Genomic DNA, 23812 nt, shown 5'->3' with positions numbered 1-23812 from the left:
TTAAAAGTCAAGAGTGTGCCCTGGCTGGTGTTAGAATGTCGGCCCATGCACCTAAAGGTTGAGGGTTCAATTCCCAGTCAAAGAGCATGTACCTAGGTTGCAGGTGCCCAGTTAGGGCATGTGTAGGAGGCAACCAGTTGATGTTTCTCTTTCAGCAATCTCTCTCTCTCTCTCTCTCTCTCTCTCTCTCTCTCTCTCTCTCTCTCTCTCTCTCCAACTCTCTCTGAAAAGCAATGGAAAAAATATCCTCTGGTGATAGGAAAAAAACTTTTAAATGTCAGGAGTGAAAAGAAAGTCTCCTGATTCCGTGTGTGTGCATACGCGCAAACAAACATTGAGACAAGTGTTGGCTCAGAGAGGCTTTTGGTAGTGTGTCAGTCTGACCCCTGCCACCCACCTCGCTTATCTCATCCCTCGTGGCGCAGTACTGCAAGCTGCCGGCCAGGGTCCGCCCATACTCCTGGGCTCGGGCTCGCCAGTTCACGCTCTCCCCCTCAAGGATGTCCAGCTGCCGCTGCAGGTTCTTTGCAGACACATTAGTGCAGCTCTGAAAGCGAAAGAGAAATGGCAATGACAAAGGGAACAGGCAAAGCAGCAGGGAGACAAGTAGGCTATTTACCTGCATTATGAAACTCATGAGTGAAATTTTAAAAAACAGGCTCCTGAAATACCTTCAGCATATTTGAATATAAGGACTTCAGAAAGAAGCCAGATACCCAACATGGTGGGAAAGGTGAACCGTTAAACTTCCAGTCTTGAAACTTCAGTTTTGAAGTCTGCTCATCATACCAGCTCCTCAGAGACACCACTCATTACAAGGTGTAATTTTTACCTCAAAAGGCAGAAAGCAAGCATTAGAAACATTTGGCTTCTGCGCAGTAATTTTCCTGTCAACTGGAGCTTCAACTCCGGTTCATTATGCAAGTGCTCCCTCCAATCTCCACTCAGCAGAGAGCTGCCAGGGCCAAGGCCAGATGTGACTGGAGAACAATTTGCATTACTTGTGCAAAGTGAGGAGTCTTACTTCTTTCTTTTTAAAGTAAATTTACTAATAAAATAAAACTCTTTATTTTTTTTAAAAAAGCCCCTTCTTGGTAAAAATAGATTCCATTAACAGATATTTTTATTCCTAGATCTTTCAATTAAAAAAATACTTTAGGTTCAGTGCATTCCATAGAGTTTAGTGGATACTTAAATTAACTTTAAAATAAAATTGGCCATTATTTTGATTAATAGTCTACAGAATAAACATAACCTTCTTTTCCTTAAATTGGGAGTTATGAAAATTTGCTGTTTATGAAAATTTGGTCTGGAATGATTTCCTTGTCTTTAGACACCTCAGTAAGGTACACCCATCCTGTGGAATCAAGCAGTTCAACGGTAATGCCCAGAGCCCTTGGTCTCCACCAGGGGGCTCTTTCATGATGGGCTTTTATGGCTAAAGCTGCTTCTCTGAGCTTCAGGTTCTTCATCTATAAAGTGAGTGTCCCAGGCCAGGTGATCTCTAGGATACCTTCCAGATCTGCAATGCTAAGGCAGCATATTGCCCAAGAAATAAAACAGGAGCCACATGAATAATTTTAAATTTTCTAGTAGTCATATTAAAAAGTAAAAAAAAAAAATAGGTGAAATTAATATTCATAATAGAGTTTAATCAACTAAATCCAAATGTTAACATTTTACCACACAACCAAATATAAATATATTAGTAAGGTTTGTTGATACTAAGTGCTTGAAATCTGGTATGCATTTCACACTCACAGCACATCTCAATTTTTGCTACATTTCTATCAGAAATACTTTATCTATAATTAAATTTCATAGTTTCTAGTTTAAAATGGGAATATCCAAGTTGTTCCCAAGATATTTAAAAGTCTTCCAATAACTACATTGTAAACTTCTAAAATAAAATTAAAAGTTTAGTTCCTTAGTTGCACTGAGCACATTTTAAATGCAAAAAAATTAACTGCTGTATTAGAAAACACATTTTTAATTAGCATGAGAATAGATGTATTAAACAAGACTTTTATAATCAGATTTTTCTTCTTAAAATGTTTTTCTTTTGTTATAGATGCTAGAAACTCACCACCGATAATTGCATCGTGCTTTAATGCATTTTTAAATGTAGCATACACCAGGCAGTCTGCCTAGCTTCCCCCCTGTGACACCCCAGCTATCATTAGCGATGAGCGATGGTGTTCGAAGTGGCTTACAGGCCGCTGCGCTGATGAGATGATGTCCACTCCCAGGCAAAGGGCCAATTTGTGGAGCTGGTCTATATGTGCCTGCTTTTCCTGAGAGCGACGGAGGCGAACCTGGGCATCGCGAGCATTATCCAGTTCTGTTGGCTGCTCTAGAAGCTCCAATTCTCTTGATTTGAGGAGATGTTCAAGCTGGAATACAGAGCATTTAAAATTAACTTGTGTTTCATTTTCATGGAGACAGGTTTTTTTAAAGCCTATTTCTTATTACATATTTTCCTAGCTGGTCAAATGCTGCCAAGTCCATCTATAATTATTAGTGCTATAACCAAATAAGAGTTACAATGCTGCAAATCTATAAGGTAAAGCTGAGGGGCTAATGTCATTCCTATTAAAGAAGAAAAACTCTTTTAGTCTAAAACCTTAGGAACATCTAGGTCTATGATCTGAGTAAATTCAGAGGCTGTTTTAAAGAGATATCAATATATCTCTATTTTCTGTTAATAAAGGCTATTAATACTTTGCAGACCAGTAGTTTCATTGCTAGCTTTACCCAGTGGCCAGATAAGTTTCTATTGAGTGGTACAAAAAATGTTTTGCATAATGTTAAAGACACGCTTTACAATTAAATACCCATTGCATTTTGAAGTTATTTATTATTTGTTCTTACAAGCTAATATTTTTTTAAAGTATGATGCTTTGTAAAACACTGTGTACTATGAAGCGAGAATTCTCGTGATCCGTCCGCAATGATTTTACTGCATACTACATGATGTCAGGTGCCTGAGTTACAAAAAATAAAAAATAAATCTAATTTGTTTTCTTCCCTCAAAGAGCTTACACTTGAGTTTGGGTTAAAAAATTATTAAAAATCAAGATGCTACAATGACAGATAAGTGGAGTAACTAATGAGAGTTCTAGAAATTTAGAAGAGAGGAAAGTCAGTCCAAGCGAGGTAAGATCATTGGAAGGAGGGGCAGGGTTTAGAGAGTCAAGGAGAGAGAAAACGCCTGTCAGATAATGGCAGTCCGGGAGTCAAAGAGTTGGAGACGTGTCCACTGTCTTTGAGGGACAGAGCGGAGCTGTTTGGCTGAAACACAAGGGAGGACAGAGGTACAGTGAGAGAAACCTTGGAGGCCCGATGTGGAAAGCTGCTAATATCAGAGTAAGCAATGTGGCTTTTACTTATATAATAACTTATATTTCCTTTTAGAACGGAGGGTCTTGCAGACATCTATGACAAGTCTCACCTCTTCCTTGACTTGGTGGAACTGGACTGTCTTGTACAGGATGTCCTCATAGTCCTGGATCCTCTCTTTCTGTTTTTGATGGAGTTGAATGAGGTCCTTCAGCTGTTGGTACTTCTCTTTCACAGGGGCTCCTTTGCCATTTAACTCCTCTGATTCTTTTATAATGTATTGAACCTCATCATTCAGTTGCTAAAATGTTGACAGCCATAAAAGAAATCCAGCTTTCAGAGAGCTCTTTACTTAATAATGGACAATATGAAGATCTAAATAACCAACAATTCTCTCATTTGTTAACAAAAACTTATCGTGAGCCTCACCCCCACCCCTGCAAATTCAGGTATTGTGTTTGATGCTAGAGGTATATTATTCCATCCCTATCTTCTCAGATTTTTTTTTTAATTATGAGCAATGAAAAAAAAAGTATATCAAAGTTAGGTGATGAAATGAAAAGTCATGTGTTTCTATAGCTCACCAAATATTCTAGTTATCTGCTAAGTAAATGTGTTTCAGATATATTTTTAAACATTTTATTGATTTCAGAGAGGAATTGAGAGAGATAGAAACATCAATGATGACAGAGAATCATTGATCGGCTGCCTCTTTCATGCCCCAACTGGGGATTGAGCCTGCAACCCGGGCATGTGCCCTTGACCAGAATCGAACCTGGGACCCCTCTGTCCACAAGCCAACACTCTATCCATTGAGACAAACCATCCAGGGCCAGATATTTTATGAATTCGTGAGCATCTCTGATATTTAGAATCAAGTGGTTTGGTAAGAACACCAAAAGAAGAGAAGTATAAAAATATTTTAGGGGAATTGCTTGTCCCCGTGATAAAAGCATGGTCAGAATGAACCACAGCTGAGTAGCACAGTAGATATGCTGCTTCAAAAGTGGCCGCCCCTGAATCCACAAATAGCCACCTCGATTAGGGAGGGGTAAACTGCCTCCCCTTTAACCCAGCATTACTCATACATCCCTCATAGAGTTGCACATCCTGGGGTAGAATTTGCAAAGCATGGACAACTCAGAGAGGAAACTACTATAATTTTGGATCTTATAGCAAAGATAAAAATAATGGAAATTATTTAGGCTAAGGAAATACTTTGCAGAAGAGTGACCTAATAAGGGTCTTCAAGTTTAAATCAAGCAGGTGGGCATCAAATAATATGCATATCACAGAGACAGAGCTAAAGAAGCTAGACATCGCTAATGTAGAGGAGTTTGCACATACACACACTCTTGCATGTGTAGGGCATGTGCACACAAGCACACACAAATAAGCATACAACACAGGGCACATCAATAAACCTCACATATAGGCTAACTGGATTTTCTAAGAGTTCACTGTGGGCAACAATGTTGTGTGTGTCTGTGTGTGTGTGTGTGTGTGTGTGTGTGTGTGTCTGTGTGTGTGTGTGTTGTGTGTGTGTGTGGGTGGGTGGGGGTTGATTATACACTATATAGGTTTGTTGGAAATGAATGTAAATTAGATATTTTGTAAAAAGAATCTTCAATCTTCTAAATCTGGGATTCTTTATAGCCAACACAAAGTTGTGACAAACAGAAACACGGGTATCTTAACTTTGCAGCAAAGAACAGGAACCCAGTCAGGAGGATTACATGACTGGTGACCATTTTTGGCAGTTGTGTTGAGTTTAGGAGTGGCAGCAGGTGGGGGTATGGAATGCATCAGCAGTCAGGGTCTGGGAACATGGCTCGTGGTTTTATCTCTCACATCCCGAGGGCTCTCTGAGAGGGAAAATAGGTGAGCGCAGCAAAATTCCTGGGAAGGTGGTAGGAGCCTGGGGTGCCAGAGAGTGGAAACAGTGACATCACTTTGGACATTTCAGGGGAAGAGGGCAGCTTAGCCTCTGTGTCAGAGGTGCTCATCCTTGTTCTGAGATGACTCGATCTAAAACATGGCTATCCCCCTTAGAAAATGACTACAATGCCTATATGTATGATCAATACATTAATAAGAAAATAATTTAATGTAAATTATAATAATCTAAGATAATTACCCTTAGGACATTTTACAGCCCAAATATTTGTGTATCATCAGATACAGAATAGTGAGAAAAGAAAACATAGTAAAAAAAAAGTGTGTTTTTAAGTGGATTTTTAGACAAGCAATGCTTAAAAAAAAAAAGTCACTCATCAGTCTGTTAAAATTAATTAGGTAAACTGCAATCAAATGGCTAAAAAAATGTTTTCCATTCACCCAAATCTATCAGTTGGTTGCTTTACCTGGAACTGAGGCTTCATTGCCTTCCAGTTTTTCCTTAGACCTAAAATGGTCTGGAGGCTCCCTCCAAGGTCAAGTGCAGACACAGGCATGAGTGCTTCCTGAAGAAGTTTTAAGTTGTGAGTAGTCTGAAATAAACATGGGATGGTTAAGCATATGTTTTCTTTGCCACCATCAGCAAATACATTACGATCATTCTGGTGATGACATGGTGTGTCATCAAACTTTTCAATCCCATGAAAACACTCATGACCTCAAGTGAGCTCCTGGTTCTAAACCACATTAATGAAGCAAAGCATAGGCCCTCGGTTTCCCTTTCCTCTTTTGGTTTTATTGTGGTAAAATATACATAACGCAATTGAACATTTTAACCATTTCTAAGTGTGCAGTTCAGTGGCATTAACATTCACATGGGTGTGCAACCATCACTACCTTCCATCTCCAGAACTTCTTCATCATCCCTAATGCAGCTCTGTACCCATTAAACACTAACTCCCATTCCCACCCTCATTTCAGCCCCTGGTGACTTCTCGTCTGAATTTGACTACTCCAGGTACTTCACATAAGAGGAATCATATCATATTCATCCCTTTGTATCTGACTTATTTCACTTAACATAATGTTTTCAAGGTTCCTCCATGCTGTACCATGTGCCAGGATTTCATTTCTTTTTAAGACTGAATGCCCCCCACTGCGTGCTCCTCACCTTTCTCAGTTGCTCTTTGAACGCTCCCCACTGCTGTTTCACAGGCTGGCTGGCAGCGGCTGTAAGTCGCCATGCCATTCGAAGGCGGCCGAGCTCTTCCCTTTCTGCCTTCAGACTTTCCAGAGTGTTCTCCATAATGTGCACTTTATTTTTCACATTTAATATTTCATTCTCTTTTGCCTGTTAAATTAATAATCCATATAATGGCTTTTCTTTCCCAAATAATACAACATTTTTCATATACCTACTCTAGGAGGCAAACATGATCACAACCAAAGCAGAGCATGGACGGTTCTAATAGCAAGACAAGACAGGAGCACGCCTGCTCAGGGGCATGGCTAGGCTCTCAGAACCCATGTTCCCTGCTTGCGCACCAGGTACTGAGTTCTCCAAGCACCCAGTGATGCTGGAGTCACCTGCTAGAGTCTATTTCCTGGGGCTCAAGAGGGTGACTGAATGAGCTCCTGGATACAGAAATATTAAAGTGAAGATTACTTTAATGCATACTTTTTAAAGTGTATTCTACCTTTCATTTTAACACACTCAATAGCAGATGTCACAACCTCAGTATTCGGGAATAGGAGGGGGCAAATTGCTCTAGGCCATCTTTTCTTAAACTACTCCACTGTATATATTACAAGGATTTTAAGTTTCCCAGTTCCTCAAGTTACTCCCTTTTGTAAGAACTGAAATGTGCATCTGTATTTTCATTTTTGTATGTCTATTGTGCAACCAGAAGCACAGTATCTAAGTTTAAAGATTCCCTTCCCAGCTTCTAGATGTTCTGGCTGACTGATTTGAAATCCTTTAAACAATGGTTTTAAACAAGGGGGAATTTAATTGGAGGAAGAAAGATAAGAGAGGCAAAGAGTAAGATCATGTGCTATTTTATGCACAAACATCGAAAAATGTGGAAGAATAATTGTTTGGCACAACCATGATTTTTACTTTGATGACCAGCTGTTCTCAATAAATCCTTGACTTTCTAAGGAGCAAATGTACATGGATTTCTACAATGACAATGACAAGTAAGTATCTAAAAGTCAAGGGACCTCCTAGATTGTAGTCAGAAGATGGTGTCATAAAACTATAACAGGATATTTTAAAATAATAAACCATCTTATTTTTAAATTAATTTAAACAGAATTAATATTGCATATTTATATTCCTATATTAATTTAGACATTATAAAAAGCCAATTAATTGCAAAAAAAAGATAATTGCAGGTCCTAAAGAGATTTTTGCCAATGAATTTGGGGATCTAGGAATCAAATGATACATTCTTTAATTATGGTTAACAAGATGCTAAATATTATGAAAGATATTTGATAACTTCAGCTGGATCCAGCCCAAATCATAATTTTAATCTATGCTATAAGTAAAGTTAGGGTATCTTTCACCTACTATTAAGAAACTACTAATCAAAATGTAATGTAATACACAGTTTAATGTAAATGTGGACCTTGCAGCATGCCAATGACAGCTATCCCGCAGCAGGGAGTGATGGTCTGAGTGAGGTCTGGAAAAGGGAGAGATATAGCAGCATTTGTTGATGTCTGGCTGGCAGGATCCAAAAACAGTGATTATGTACTTGGCAGACTTAAGTGTTTTGACCTCTCAGGAAGATTAATCTACCGGAGGTCTAGTTAGTAAACACACTATTCATTCTACTTCTGTGGAAGGGCATGGAAAACTTTGCCATAACCTAGCCCAACAGGGCACTCAATTCTCAATTTTCCATTTACATGCAGGCACAATAAATGGTCTTCTGATATCTTGCTTTTTAGATACCTTGATAACAGGAAGGCGGTACCCCAAATAACATCTTGGTGTTCACCATTATGAATCTGTAAATTGGCACTTTTATCAAGATGTCTGCCAGATTTCTCACATAAATCGGTTTCTCTAATCTTGATGATTTTTAGATGAACTGAAAATTTTTCAATTTCAAGCTTGAAAATATGAGCCACGGCAACCCAATCAAGAGCGCAACACTCGGCGGAAAATGCCAGCTGGCATCCTCCCCTCTTAACAGCCAAACTGGTTACCACATTTCAACAATAATGTTTGTTTAAAAGCCTAATGCTCCAAAAGACATGAGAATAAAAAAATGTGTTTCATTTGCTTTACCAGCAATTCCCTACCTCAGAATGATGCTGAACTATTATGTGGACCATAATGAAGTTAACTATTATGTAGACCATAATTCTTATCAATAAGGAGGAACTTATTTATCATATGACAGTGGTAAGGAGCTTAGGGTGAAGGATTCATTTTTTTACATAACACCTGACATTTGATACATTTTCACTGGTCCTAACAAGACAGGACTACATAACTGCAAAGCAAGAGAAAAAGTAGTCAACTCCAGATCCAGATATAGTAATTAGCTGACACACTTTAAATGCCCATGATTAATATAGTTAAAAAAGTGTCCAACTGGTGTTGCTCAGTGGTTGAGCGTCATCCTATGAATCAGGGGATCACTGTTCAATTCCAGGTCAGGGTACATGGCCCCAGGTTTCATGCTCAATCCCCACTAGGGGGTGTGCAGGAGGAGCTGATCAATGATTATCTCTTATCATTGAAGTTTCTGTCTCTCTCTCCCTCTCCCTTCCCCTCTGAAATCAATTTACCAAATCAGTATACCAAAGTTAGAGCATAAGAATGAGAAGATAGGAAAGATAATTTAATCAGCAATTGAAATCTAACAGAGAGAGAGAGAGAGAGAGAGAGAGAGAGAGAGAGAGAGAGAGAGAAGAGAGAGAGGAGGAAGACGAAAGACTCATGGACACAGACAACAGTATAGTGATTGCAAGAGGGAAGTTGGGGAGGTAGAAGAAGGTAATGGGGGATAAATGGTGATGGAAGGAGACTTGACTTGAGGTGGTAAACATAATACAATATAAAGATGATGTATTGTAGAATTGAATACCTGAAACCTGTATAATTTTATTAACGAATGTCACCCAATAAATTCAATTTAAAACAAATCAAATGGAAACTACAGAACTAAGAAGTAAAATTTCTGAAATGAAGTTAGTAATAATTAAGCAAAAAATACAATTTGCAAATATTTGAATTCTCTTAAGAGTGCAAATTAGAGAAGTACACAATCAAGAGATGGAAGAATATATACTGAACAAAGTAAAAATGTAAAAGATAAATAAATGGTAGGTAGGTGGATAGATAATAGATGTTCTAAATATTCCAAATGAAAAATAGCAATTATTTTTACAAAAAGCACCTGTATAACCTAAGAACATGGGCAAATTGCTTAGTAAGTTTCCTCTGATGTTTAAAGATAGTATAAGATATGTTAGAACTGTTTCAATATTTGTTTCCACACAAATTGAATAAGAATGGCTTTCAAACAACAAAGGTTGAAACAAAGATAATGTCATTCTCACATGATTTTTAAATTAAGGAACTCAAGCCTTAGGTCTTGAACTAAAAAACAAAGAAGAGAAAGAGAACATTGCAGTTGAAAGTAGATGAGGGTAGTTAGATAAAACCTAACTCTTCCAAATGAATTCAGGCTCCAGACTGAGATTAATCACATCCCAGAGTACTGAGAAAATTGTAGATGTCAGTTATCTTTGCAAGTCTACAGAAAATAGGAGAAGGGCCAGACAATTAGGGGGAAAAATGCCTCGATTTTCAAAGGGGGAAAGACTGGGTTACATAGTTTACAGGTTGGAAAGCTTTACAGTGAAAACCATGCAATAAGTTCATCATTGATCAAGCAGTTTGTGAGCACTTTGGAAAGAATCGCTTGGTCACTATGAGCCAACCTGATTTCTGCCAAATTATTTTCATGCAATTGATAGGATGTTAGGTAGATATAGAATTAAACCCAGGAAAGTTGGCTAATGTAGTAGATAGCAGATGCAAAATTAGTTTGGCAAGATGGAATCATGGGTAAAGATGAACAAGATGACATTGAATAGAAATAAATATAAAGACCCACATTTGTATGTAAAAGATAAATACCTGACACAGATATAAAACAGGAGAGACCTAGCTTGGCAGGAATTGTAATAAAAATTCCTGCAACTTTTATTCAATCACAGGCTTAATATGAACCAGCATAGTGAAATCATGGCTAAAAATGAATGCATAACCTTAAGTCTCATTAGTAAAGAATGATGTACACTTTGTTGTACTCTGTGTTAAAGTTGTACTTTACTTTTGGGCTATATTTTATGAATGACTTTAACAAATCATAAAAATTTTGGGGAGGGAGGATCAGGATGGAGAGAGAAATGAAGCTGCCTCATAAATGACAGAAAGGATTTGCATGTGGTTTGCTGCAGAAAGGACTCAGATTAGATACAGCAATTATTTTCAATGTTTGAAGGACTTTCACATGTAAGAGAAATCAAATATGCATAGTCTCTCCCTACCTCTCAGGGTGTAACTACAGAGGGTTAGAACCAGGTATGAAGTCAGATTTGACTTAACATTTTAAAAAATGTTTTCTAGCAGCTCTTATTTTCTAACAATGCAATGAGCAGCTTCATTAGGAAGATACTTGAAGGAGAAGTGGCTTAACCATCTTTTAAGAATTCTGTAGAGAACTCTATATGGGTCAGAGATTGATAGAAAGATTCTAGAGTATTTTGCAGACATAAGTGGACAACTAAAATTTAGGATACATTTGTAAATATGATGGAGCTTCACTATAGAAAGATATGCTATAGTAAGAAATTCTCCAAAATGAAGATTCAGCCTAGATGCTAACGTGAGCCACTGGAAATTTTGTCAGGACTTTGTTGCAGGCTCTCAACATCACTTAGAACTCTAGGGTACACTTCTATGTAAATAATAAAAATGTTGCATTTGGATTATAGTCAATCTTTCTTCTAGATAGTTAAAACTTGTGAGAAGTGTAGGACTAAATAAACACAGACATGCTAGGCTTTGGCACTGCTCTAGGTTGAATGAAGCTAAGAACTTTCTAAACCCACACTGCTGATGGATAGTTGAAGTTTTGAACTTATGATTTTGACTTTGACAAGTAATCCTTGCAGAAGGTGTGACTCGCATAATGTTATTCTCACCATATTTATCAAATGAAGGAACTCAAGCCCTAGGTCTTGAACTAAAAAACTCCGTTTTAAAAAGAGCTGCCACTGCTTCTCTGCTGAGTCAGACCAGTGCTTGGCTTCCGCGGTATCCTCTTCCTTCCTCGGGCTTTCCGTTCTGTAAAACTCCTTCAGGCTCTCACACTGCTCCGCTACCTAAGAGAGAGAGAAAGAGAGAATATAAATGCAAGATAAGAACACTTGCACACATTTTTAAGAAAATGACACAGATTTCGATAAAAGCCTATGTAAAAATTAAATGGAAACTACATTTCAGATTTTTTTTTTTTTTTCAGAGAAAGGAAGGGAGAGAGAAAGGGATGGTGGGAGAGAGAGAAAAACATCAATGTGAGAGAAACATCAGCCAGTTGCCAATCTTACATGCCCCAGCTGATAACTGAATCTCCAACTAAGGTATGTCCCTTGACTGGGAATCAAACCCACGTGACCTTTTGGTGTACAGGATGACGCTCCACCCAACTGAGCCACAGTGGCCAGGGCCAGGATTCTTTAAATAACTTAACTATTGTCAATTTATTAAAACAATATGAAAATCTATCCAAGTTGTTTACAGACTGGACTACTACTGGGTAGTAAATTGAACTAACAAGTTTATTATCTATCAGACCTACTTACTGTGACCCAAATCATATTTATGTATTTTGTATAATGTATGTTTTGCAATTGGGGACAATTTATGTCAAATACTGGTGTGATAATATTTAAAGCTGAGTTTTATAATTCAGAAGAAAGCCAGACAAGAAATGAATAAGAAAATAAATATAAGTCAGTGAAATATTAGTAACTCACTATTTGCTTTGAAGAAGTGATAAACTTGAATGAGAATACAATTACTAATTTTTGGTACAAATATTAATATTCAACTGCTTTCATGAGCTAATCTTATCAAGTATATTGCTTGATCTCCTTAGAATTACACTTTTTTTTCCTTTGCTAACCAATGTATGCAGTACTGGATTATTTTCAATCACTCTCTTTGAAGAGAGCTTATATAAAATCAAATGTGCCTATAGAATTAAAGATGAACATGTAATTGGCTGATATAGAAATAGTGGAAAAGTTTGACACACGTTTGTATGCATTTTGAACAATACTTAATGGTCAATAGGACAAGACTCAAAGAGCTTGTAACTACCAAAATCAATCTAAACAGGGTGAGAAACTTCAGGTGATGGTTAGTCACTGTATTTTAAAAATTTTAACAACATTCTTAATTTAAATGAACTTAATAAGAGAGCCTGCAAATGGCCTCACAAACTGAAGTGTTCTGCACATTTCCCATGTTCTATTTATTCATGACCCTGTTTTGCTGATGCCTGTCTCCTCAGCCCAGAATGATCTTTTCTCAGTTTTGTGCTCCTACACATCCTTCATGAGCTAGTTGAATTGCTACCTCCTCCAAGGAGTCTGTCCAACTAAGAATTAGCATTTATTTCCTTGGATTCCCAAAGATAGTTCTGGAAGAAAGATAACCAAAAGCAAGTTATTACAACACAAGGACAATATACATGCAATATTATGGGCATAGTAAGGAGGGGCCATTTTTGAATTATTGGTGAACTGAAACCATAGGTGGGTGGGGGTGTAATTTTCATAGGAAAAGAATGTTCAAGAGAGAGCACAGGCAAGGACTCTGCAACCCTCCATACTTCAGGAACAGGGAACCAAATTAGGAAAAAGAAGAAGGAACAGATAAAGAAGCAGGCAGAGTGATTCCACTTATGTGAAGTATCCAAATAAGGCAAGTCTATAGAGATAGAAAGCAGATCAGTCCTTGCCCGAGGCTGGGAGTGGAAATAAAGATTGACTAAAAAGTGCACTGGGGCTACTTTTGGGGTGATGGAACTATACTAAAACTAGAATGCAGTGACTGTTGCACAACTCAATAAATATAATAAAAATCATTGTACTCCAAAATAGATGAATTGTATGCTATGTAAATTATACTTAAATAAATCTGGGGGAGGGAGTTTAAGCCAAAGGAGGTAAGAATAACAGGATTAAATAAATGTGGCAGAGAGATTAAGCAGGATGAAGACTGAAAATAGAGATTTCATTTATCAGTCAGTAAGTAACTTACAAAGACATTTTCAATGGAGTGAAGAGGTAGCAGATGGCTGGGTTAAATTGGTGTGGGATGAGAACTGGGGAGGATGAGCAAGTGGAGACAAGAAATGTCATCTTCCCATTGTCAAGTTCAGATGTAAAGGGAAGGAAAGTATAGAGTGGTTGCCTTCATGACCATTGGGCATGACTGTAGACCAAAAGGCAAGGAAGTAATGGAAAAAGCCAATTTCAAACATTAGAGGAGGTTAGTAGAGCTAGATTCTGAAGGATGTGGGAACATACAGGGAGGGATTAATTTTTTCTCAGTGCTGGAGAGAAGTAGGGACTTGACTTTATTGGCCACAGTGGAAAAGGGGTGAATAAAATTGGTTTGGAAGTCCAAGGAAGTTGAGGCAGTTAAGCTCAATGGACTCTTTATTATTATTATTATTTTTGTTATATATGAAGTAAGGGCGCCAGCTGAGATTTAAGTATGGAAACTAGGGTAAGATGTTTGAAAATTGCTACTGAATGGGTGCCAATAGGGAGCATATGGAAGACCCAGCTGAGGCAGAGACCCATACCTTTGTAACAGTGCCAATCAGCACAATTATATGATTTTCTGCAGGAGTGTCTGGAAGCTTGGAAAGAAAAGTTGAGTAAACAGAGTGTTGGATTGATCTAGTATTGGGAATTGGCAGGGTTCGTTAGGGTGGAAGGCAGGAAGTTGAGGGCATGGAGACCGGAATGCAAATGAGTAACCATGAGCTGGTGAGGAAAGAAGGAAGCCTGAGGGGGAAGGAGAGTGACAGAGTCAGAGCACTGCCCAGATTAGGACAGAAGACTCTGCCAGCTAGGAAAATCAATGAAGTGAGAGCTGGGAAGAGGAAAGAACATAGGTTCTTCTGAGAAGGTGGTGTTTGCGAAGCTAAGGTTTCAGCCCTAAACCCACAGATCCAGGGGCCAGAGTAGGTCATGGGAGGAGAAACTGAACCAGAAATCAAGGAGGTATGTTTTTGGCAATAAAGATTCAGAAAACAAACACTTCTCTGTACCTTTCCCACCATGGGTTAGAAGATGACTTATTTCTAAATAATTTTGTGCTATATTTAGGATAGTGTAAATGTGTATGGGCCAAAGTAAAAAGTATTCTAACACAACCACTTTGCTTATTTGTATGTGTATCTACACAAACATACTTGTATTGTGTTTTAGTAAAACGACTTACTGCTTTAGTTTTATATGGTGCCTTGGTGAACCAAGGGCCTATCAGTGAGTACATGCACCGGGGTGGACTATATGGAACAACCCACCAGAGCTCCCATCCCCATAGGACGTAGGAAGATGGCAGGGGCCACCTTGTTGATAACAGAGAGCACACAGGTAACTGTACCTCCTCTGATGACTTTAGAAACGCCACATAGGTCTGCAGGACTTGGGACCTGGACCCGATGCTTTGGCCAAGTATGTTTAATTCTTCCTCTAGCCATTTAGCTTTAGAAGAAAGTGATGCCACTTCATCAGGTTCAAATTCATTTTTCTCTGTCAGAAGTTTTGTGGCTGCTTCTAATTCATGTGATGCTTCCTATGAAAGCAAAGCACAGAGGGTCAGAAGCTGACAGGGGGATCATGAACATTCACATTTCATTACCTTCTGCACATCCATCTATAACGGTTATTAATTGAACTTGTAACCAAGATGCTCCTCAATAAAAGGAAGGCACAACTTTCCAAAATTAAAAAAAAAAGGTGTCTTAAAATAAAAACCACCTCAAAGTATTCTTTCAGTCTATCAGCTACACTTCTTATTTAGAGCATTCTAAATTCTGTTACAACTAGAAGAAAAGTTGTTAGGTATGAAAAGTGGTAAAACAAAATGGCAAAAACATTTTAAATAATTTAAATAAAATAAGTATAGACCATAATTGTTTTTGAAATTAACAATAAGCTCTAGCAAATTCTTAAATTAATTTTGTTATATACAAAATAGCAAGTTTATAGAAATTGTTTACTCATTTTTAAATTTATAAAAATGAAATCAATTATACAGTCTTGTTTGAATTGCTATCTAGGAGGATTTTTAAGCAAGTGTAGGGAAATATTAGATATGGGGTCTAAAAGGCCTAAAGAATCAGTGAATTTGACTTGCTGAGGGTCACTCTTCTGTGTTTTATTTTGAGTGCAATTTGTGGCATGTGGGCTCTAACCAATGATGAAATGAGTGAGTAAGTATTGGAGGCATTACAGATACAGTTGCCATAGAAAGCCATATAAGATCTCATGTGATACCACGCTAGGAATCAAGCAAAAATGACAGAAAAAGCTTCATCCTCATTTGCAGCAAGAAGGGTGGCTTCCCTACTTGTGTTTAATATGCTTCCCAAGTACTCCACTGAACAATAGTAATTTTAATATACGAGTGCTGCTTCTAGAAGGCACTCGGGGAAGGAAGGAGCAGGGGGAGTTTCTTCCATGCGGTTTCTTTCTTAATTCTAACAATTTTGGAATATAAATATGAATTCAGACATACATTTTATTTTAAACATTCTAAATGATGAATTAGAAACACTTCATGTAACAAATGGGCGTGTCTGTGAGTGTTGGGGGCGGGTGCCTCTGTGAAGGAGCCTATGCTGCCAGGACTGATGGGGAGGCACAGCCACCCCTGCTGACTTGGCAAGCCAGCGCACACGTGACTCGCTTTCCTAAACACCTGGGGCAGGTCTGGAGCTACTAGCAGGAATATTTGAACCTAAGTCCCAGGGGAAAGGGGTGAAGGGGGTTAGAGAAGGTGTTAGGAAGAGGAGGGCAATTTCTGTCTCCTAAGGCTTAGTGTGCAAACAAGATTTGCCTGCTGGAATCTTGTATTAACACATGTCGCTTCTGGTAATTTTCTTTTGTAACTTACTCTAGTAGAAAATCACAAATAGTCTTATAAATGCACTCTCCCTGCCTCCTCTGGATCCCCAAAGGGAGTTTCTAACATCTTTCAGGCCAGGAAAAGGGGTTAAATGAGTGTTTAATACCAGGCTAGAATGCTGAGCTTCAGTGAGCTCAAACTCCCTACTAAGTGCATGTTTAAATGTAGATAATTCAGATATACTTCAGAGTAGGAGCTTTTAAGTCATTATTTACCACAATATTAATTTAGAATTGCAGCCCTCCTGAGAACTAGGGGTAAGTTTTATAACTACCAAATACAAGAAATCATCTTTACAAAATCATAACCATGATACTGATTCTCATTGTATTTACCTTAGCTTGGATATCTAGTTCCAAATATTTACGCAAAATCTTCTCTGACTCAGAAAGGCTGGAACCGACATCCATGGCATTGGAAAGTACTAGACTGATTTCCTGAATTGACATTTCCACCTATAGGAAAAAAAGAACACATTGTAGCCTTCGTAACATGTATTTGCATATGCATAGAGAAGGTAAATATTACTCTATACATTCCCATTATACTTTAATGTAAATCAACATTAAGCTAAAAATTTCATATTTAAATTAGTAATGCTTCTCTTCATATGAGGTAATACTGCTGACCCACCAATAGAGGGTGTATGTTTTAAAATATTTCATTATACTAGTAACAATTAGATAAAAAGCAATCATCCACGCCCTCCAAGAATTTGTTATCTGTATTATCTAGACAGGATAATGTATTTGCCAACACATATGCAGAGATGAATGTATCTGGTTAATTAATTCACAAGCACCCACTATAAGTTGAATGGGGCCCAATTTACTGGCATATTTTGAGATAGAGGTTTAGAACGTGGGTATTAGATCATCTTACGGGTTACTGTTTTTAGGGCTGGGGGATCCTGAGGCAGCACCAAACCCTGTAAACGTGATAATAAAACAGGAACACACTTAGGTGATTTAATTGATGAATGTAAAGACTATACACATGAATAAATGAATAAAGTGACCTTTAAAGGTTCTATTCCATTGAAGTCACTGCCTTCATCCGGATTCTCACTAGAGCCCATACTTCCCAGATCAAATGGGTTCTGAACTGGCAGTAAGACAATAGCAACAGCTGTGTGAACTCCTTGTGTTTTCCACCACCACCAAATTAGCTTGACTCTCAAGCTCTAGGGAATGTGGCTCCACAGCTGCTGCCATATTTGGAATCTCCCTGGAACCCCGGCCTCAGAACCAGGCTCAAATTCCCAAGTTTCTGGACCAATAACAGGTGGGGAGACAATTTAAATAGAGACATGCTTAACTAATAACCTCTCCTGTGAAGTCTCCTGATTCTACTTGTTTAAGTCGGGCATATAAAGTCACTGTATTACATGAAAATGTCATAAAAAAATTGAGACATTAATGTCATTGAGATATTACTAGTTTTTGCTATATATTCCACCTACAGGTAAGTAACTTTTTGTTTAGTCAAATAGTAGCTGCCTGGTTTCATTCCTCTTTGAAAATAGAAAATAAAATTCTCCCACACCAAGACATCCTATTCACTCTGCAGAAAGGATTTCCAAGTGTGTGCTCGTATTCAGAATGACCATGTCCATTGCACTGGCCTAGTTCAATAAAATATGATAATGGAAATTTATTCCTGGAACCCCTACAACGCATCATGTTTGTTATGTATCGAATGTCCTCATGTTCTATGGTTCCATGTTAATTAAAATTTGCGCATATTGGAACCGTGCAGAAAGTCATGTAAATCATGGGCACCATCAAAATATGCACATGGTTAGAACTGCTTTTGTGTGTACGTGTTCATGGCTGGGTGGCAAGTAGGGTTACATATATAGTTTTGGCACCCTGGGGCAGGGATGGATGATGAGCAGTGGTAAATTGCAACTCTATTCTGTTCAATTGTAAAACCTAACATGGCCCATGAGAGAAGCCTAAGGAGACATCCCCCTATTCTCCCTCAGGCCCACATGTGCAGTTACCAAACCATTTATTATCATCAAACAAGGGGTTCATCTAAATAGTATTCTAAGGAGGACATATTTTATGAAACTACCTTCCTCAGGTAGCCCTCCACTGAGGCTGCTAATTGTTGTTTCTTGAGAGCAAATTCCTTGTGCGCTGAACACTGTCCGGTCAGATGATCCACTCGTCTCTGGATGCATCCCATCATCTCATGGACGCCAGTCACCTGGGAGCTGAGTGGAACAGGCAGCTGTTAGTTCATTCTACCCCCATCTAGAAGCCCCAGGGTCAGGGAACATTTGAAAGTAGATTTGCTCTTTCAGGAGAGGTACAAGTTGGTAAAAGTTATCAAGCTTCAGGCTTTAGGATAATCAAAGTTTAAGTAGTGATGGTCCTAGTACAGAAAAGAGCAAAACCAAATTATGTTCCTTTGTTTAAGTCAGTCAGTCCTGAGGGAAAAGATGAGTTATGGGTTTTACAACCAGGTCTAATCTTCTCTAAAGGGTTTACTTTTAATGTTTCTCTGAGAGATTGTATAAGGACCTTATGGCAAAAAGCACTGTGTGCTTGCCAAGACTTTTCCTGGGGGTGTTATTTTAAAGCTTCATTTATCTAAAGGAGCTCTTTGAATAGAAATGCAGATCAGCCAGTTAACAAAACATCTGCTAATCCAATAAGGTAAAATATTGATGTAACACTAAGGACCTTGTTCTGCATGATTATGAATGCTCAAGGCTGCGTTCATTAGAAGAAAACCAAGTTATCACCAACCATTAGGAATCTAATGTGCTGTTCACATAAAAGAAACCCAGCCTCATGTCATTTCTCACCTGTGCTGGCCTCATGAGGAATAGGAAAGTGACATGAGCGCTCATAACATGAAAATGCCTTTAAAACAACACATGAACTTAGAGTTGGACCCCCATTTGCTGGGTCTAAAGATAGATCAGCAAGTTTCCTCATCATTTCCAACGTTGGCCGGCCAGCAATGCAGGACAAGGAAAGAACACGGCTGACGGAATGAGCACTCTGTACCTTTTCAACCTATTCCTAAGACAGAGCCTCTCCTACTATGCAAGAAGTTGAAGTCTTTAATTTCCTGTCAGTCATTTCCTTCAAATACTAATAACGATGAACATGATATCTCCTAAATTTAATTACCCAGAGTTAAAAAGATCTTGGAATGAGGTACAGATTTCAGAAGTTTTACCTCAAATAATTAATTTATGACTCTGTAAAAATGAATTTAATTAGTAATGAAATGAGGGCAAGAACTGAGAGGTACAGCGGCGTCGCAGGAATGGCAATGAGGCTGCTGAAGAGGTGAGAGAATCCAATCCAATGAATATGAGATTCAAGTGCATAATGTGGGTGTCACTGAGTCCCAGAGAAGTTTAATTGGGGGATCTTATTCCTGACACATAATGTTCCACAAATATTACACTTAAAACAATCAGTTGGTATGTTAATAACTCAAAGATAGTGAAGAGTAAAATCAAGGAATCAGGAGAGTTTTAGAAATAATTCTTATGATATGTAAGTCCACAAAATCTGTAAAAGCAGGGTACTGGTAATGCTAATCATATTTTAACTAGGTTTTAGACTTTGGGACATTATATGCCCCCCAAAAAGCACTTAAAAGTCCAATTGTCCTCTATCTTACAGGTTCCAAGTTTTCTATAGTATATTCAAATCTGGAATGAGAAAGATAAACAAAAAAGAAAAAGTGGCCATAACCGGTTTGGCTCAGTGGATAGAGCGTTGGCCTGGGGACTGAAGGGTCCCGGGTTCGATTCCGGTCAAGGGCATGTACCTTGGTTGCGGGCACATCCCCAGTAGGGGGTGTGCAGGAGGCAGCTGATCGATGTTTCTCTCTCATTGATGTTTCTAGCTTTCTATCCCTCTTTCTTCCTCTCTGTAAAAAATCAATAAAATATATTTTTTTAAAAAAGAAAAAGTGATTAAGCGCTATGAAAAGATTATACAGAGAATAAAGTTTGTGAAATAAATGGGTAAACATTGGCAAGTCACCATTTTTAATGTTTTGAGCCATCTCTTTTCTAATTCTCATAACTACCCTCTGATCTGGGCACAACTGTCATCTCCATTTTGCAGATGAGCAAATTGAGGAACAGGAAAGCGTGGCAGTTTTCCCAGGTCACAATTAAGTGGCCAAAATGGGATTCGAACCTGCTTATCTGATTTCAGAGTCCACTCCCTTTACCCCTTCACAGTACCTTTTCGGGGGCTGTTACACATGATAGGAGGGTGAGGCTTTTCTTCCTTTCAAATTTCTCTTTCCCTGACGTTGAGTGTTGATGGAAAGAGCCTGGCATGTATTCTAGCTTCTCTTAGACTGTCTGTAGTTTTCAAAGCAGCCACTAGAGGGGCACAGTACCAACACAGAGAAAGGAAACAGGGAAACAAAACCAAACCAAGAATTCCTTCCCTAAGAATAATGCTCTTTAGCAACTTACAATTTGAATTTTGATAAGTCAAATAGGGTATCTCTCCCTCTATCTTTGGAAGAACTATCCATTCTTGATTTTTCAATGACCTAGAGATTCGGTCTCATTATGTGGTGATTTGTGCCTTAACGGCTGTATCAATCGCATTGTAAATTCTTTGCAGGAAAGGGGCATTCTTTTTCATTCACATATCTCTGCAGCCCTGAGCACATAGCCTTGTAAGTAGTAGGTTAATAAATGTTTTGAAATGAAATAAAATACACTTTGATCAATATTTGAGGGAAGAGAAAACAGATTTAAGGAATAAGAACACATGCATAGTCACTGTATAAAAATGTCACTAATAACCATTTCCAAACAATGACGACTTTGCCCTTTGCCCACTTACAGAAGCTTTAGGCTATCCGAAGACTGCCCAACTTCTTCCTTGACGGTTTAGCATTTATAGTTATGTGGACTGATACTTCCTTTCTCGATTTCAGGGATGAAGAAACTTTTTCTGCCAAGTGCCATTTGGATACTTATAACATCATTTTCGGGCCATACAAAATTATCAACTTAAAAAATTAGCCTTCGGTATTTGGTCAAGCATTTAACTAATCCACCCCCAATGCCTTGTCAGGGCCAGACCAAATGATTTCGTGGGCCTTATACAGCTCGTGGGCCGGACAGCCCCCACCCCTGTTATTGGAAGCCTTAGGGTCAGACTGAATTGCCTTGGTTCCCTGTGCATTACTGCCTGTCCACTGTGTGCGCTACTCTTACCTGGGGCTTAGACCTCTCCCTCAGTATGAGAAATTCCCCATTATCTTGCGTACCCTGGCCAGCTCCTGTTTTCTTCTTTATGTCCTCAGCTAGATCATCTCCATCTCTTCTGGCATCTCTTCCCTCTCCCTGAGTCCCAGCTGGAATATACTAGTATCTGTCACACTCCTAACCCCAGGGCCACCTCCGCCCTATGCCTACTTAGTGAAAGCCTAATCTGCAGGTTACAACCTGCCCCAATTCCATCATGTTTAGTTAGAAACTTTATACACTGATCCCACACTTTTCCTTTGAACATTCCAAACACTTTAAAACATGTATAGCGGCCACATCGGTGATGTTCTTAGAGCCTGTGAAGCAGATGGTTTTATCAAAGGGCAAATACGACTTCACTCTGCCAGCAATTCTTACATGAGGTGAAAATAAATGAATAGATTTCCACCAGTCACCAAGGAACAATCCTGTGAAATAAATGATGGGATCAGAACTAATAGCAAGTGACAGGAACTGTCACTTTGTTCTGATTTGGGAGCCACACTGCTCCTGTGCTGCCTCATTGGGTGGGAGAGGGGCTGACAGGGGAGTAGACATCTAGGTCTAAGGATCTATGGCTCTGTGATTTCACTGGAAATACTGGCTGATGTTTGAGCTTTCTCTATAAGAATGGAGTAGATTGCCCCTAACCGGTTTGGCTCAGTGGATAGAGCGTCGGCCTGTGAACTCAAGGGTCCCAGGTTCGATTCCGGTCAAGGGCATGTACCTTGGTTGCAGGCACATACCCAGTAGGGAGTGTGCAGGAGGCAGCTGATCGATGTTTCTCGCTCATCAATGTTTCTAACTCTCTATCCCTCTCCCTTCCTCTCTGTAAAAAAAAATCAATAAAATGTATTAAATATATATATATATAAAGAATGGAGTAGATGGTACCTGCCTGTAAGAGTTTTAGGTTCATCAGATTATTCCTGATGTTGATTTTGATTTCTTCAAGCATCACAGATACTCAGAAATAACATACTGAGGCTTTAGCAGACATTTGTTAGAAACTCCATCATGGGAACTTTTTCTCCCTTGTTCATTGAGGCAGTAGAGGAGAGGGGAGAAGGAAGAAAAATGATTGATTTTTCCCACTAAAGAACAGAGACATATTGACTTCTGGCTCAAAAAGACTATTCTATTTGCTGTATGGAAGCAGTTGCCCTGTCTTTGCATCTGTCACAAATAGGGATTGGGGGAGGGGAGCAAATCCCAATGTTAATGTGTTCTAATGACTCTTTCCGGAGGACAGCACGTTGCTTCTAAACCTTTCATAAATTACCATTGGCAGCCCATCTGGATGAGGAGCTGAACCAGATGGTAAGCGCTTGACAGCTCACTCTCTCTCATCAGAAGGAATCAGCTGATCACATTTTTCTTCTTGTCCATGGACAAATTACACTTTGAAAATGGAAAAAATATATATATATCTTCCTTAGCTTTTAGCTCCCTGCTTCTCTTGGCAGGGACCCAAACAGTGTCCCTTCATGTTTATAATTTTCTGTATTTTGGAGGAAACAACAGTCATTCTCTAGTTCTCTTATCTACTTTGAAAAAGTGCCATTTGTTCTGTAGAAGTGAAATGTCTGTTTTCCCTTTTTTTCTGACTTAAGTTATACATATTGAGAATCCCTCCCTACCAAACAAATCTCTCTCTCTCTCTCTCTCTCTCTCTCTCTCTCTCTCTCTCTCTCTCTCTCACACACACACACACACACACACACACACACACACACACACCTATTTAAAATACACATAATGCTAAAGAAACCGAAAGCAGTGATGGGGCTGAAGCTACAGCATGCCTGGTTCTGGCACAGACGCCTGCAGAGATGTCCACAAGAGGCCACGGACACCTACAGGAAGGCTACCATAGCTTGGATTCTACCTTAAATAAGTAGTAGGGATGGGATTCTCCTCCTTGTGAAAGGAGGTTGAAAAATGTTGTAGTTGAGTGAGCAAAGAAATCAGATACAGAGGGGCAGTCAGGAACCACCTCTTGATCCCCACGTAGTTTTTGGAACACATCTCTGAGAGCCAGTGTGTCTCAGTGGGAGCTAATGGGATGCTAATCAAAT

General features: G+C 38.8%; 1 protein-coding gene across 3 annotated transcripts in view; it reads right to left on the bottom strand.

Moving 5' to 3' along the window:
• CCDC141 (coiled-coil domain containing 141) overlaps window positions 1–23812 on the bottom strand; it is a 166458-nt gene that overhangs the window by 27633 nt on the left and 115013 nt on the right. For all 3 annotated transcript variants that reach the window (XM_036320595.1, XM_036320596.1, XM_036320597.1), the window contains exons 9-17: window positions 18560–18701; window positions 16816–16935; window positions 14954–15145; window positions 11470–11649; window positions 6407–6586; window positions 5703–5828; window positions 3452–3640; window positions 2214–2393; window positions 398–547 (exon numbers count right to left, since the gene is read on the bottom strand). In XM_036320595.1, the coding sequence (XP_036176488.1) occupies window positions 398–547; window positions 2214–2393; window positions 3452–3640; window positions 5703–5828; window positions 6407–6586; window positions 11470–11649; window positions 14954–15145; window positions 16816–16935; window positions 18560–18701 (1459 nt within the window). The remainder of the gene's footprint in view (window positions 1–397; window positions 548–2213; window positions 2394–3451; window positions 3641–5702; window positions 5829–6406; window positions 6587–11469; window positions 11650–14953; window positions 15146–16815; window positions 16936–18559; window positions 18702–23812) is intronic.

This window comes from Myotis myotis, unplaced genomic scaffold, assembly GCF_014108235.1.
Source record: "Myotis myotis isolate mMyoMyo1 unplaced genomic scaffold, mMyoMyo1.p scaffold_m19_p_8, whole genome shotgun sequence".
Classification (NCBI taxonomy): Eukaryota; Metazoa; Chordata; class Mammalia; order Chiroptera; family Vespertilionidae; genus Myotis; species Myotis myotis.
The sequence above is the reverse complement of the archived record's forward strand: the minus strand, read 5'-3'. Positions and strand labels throughout refer to the sequence as shown.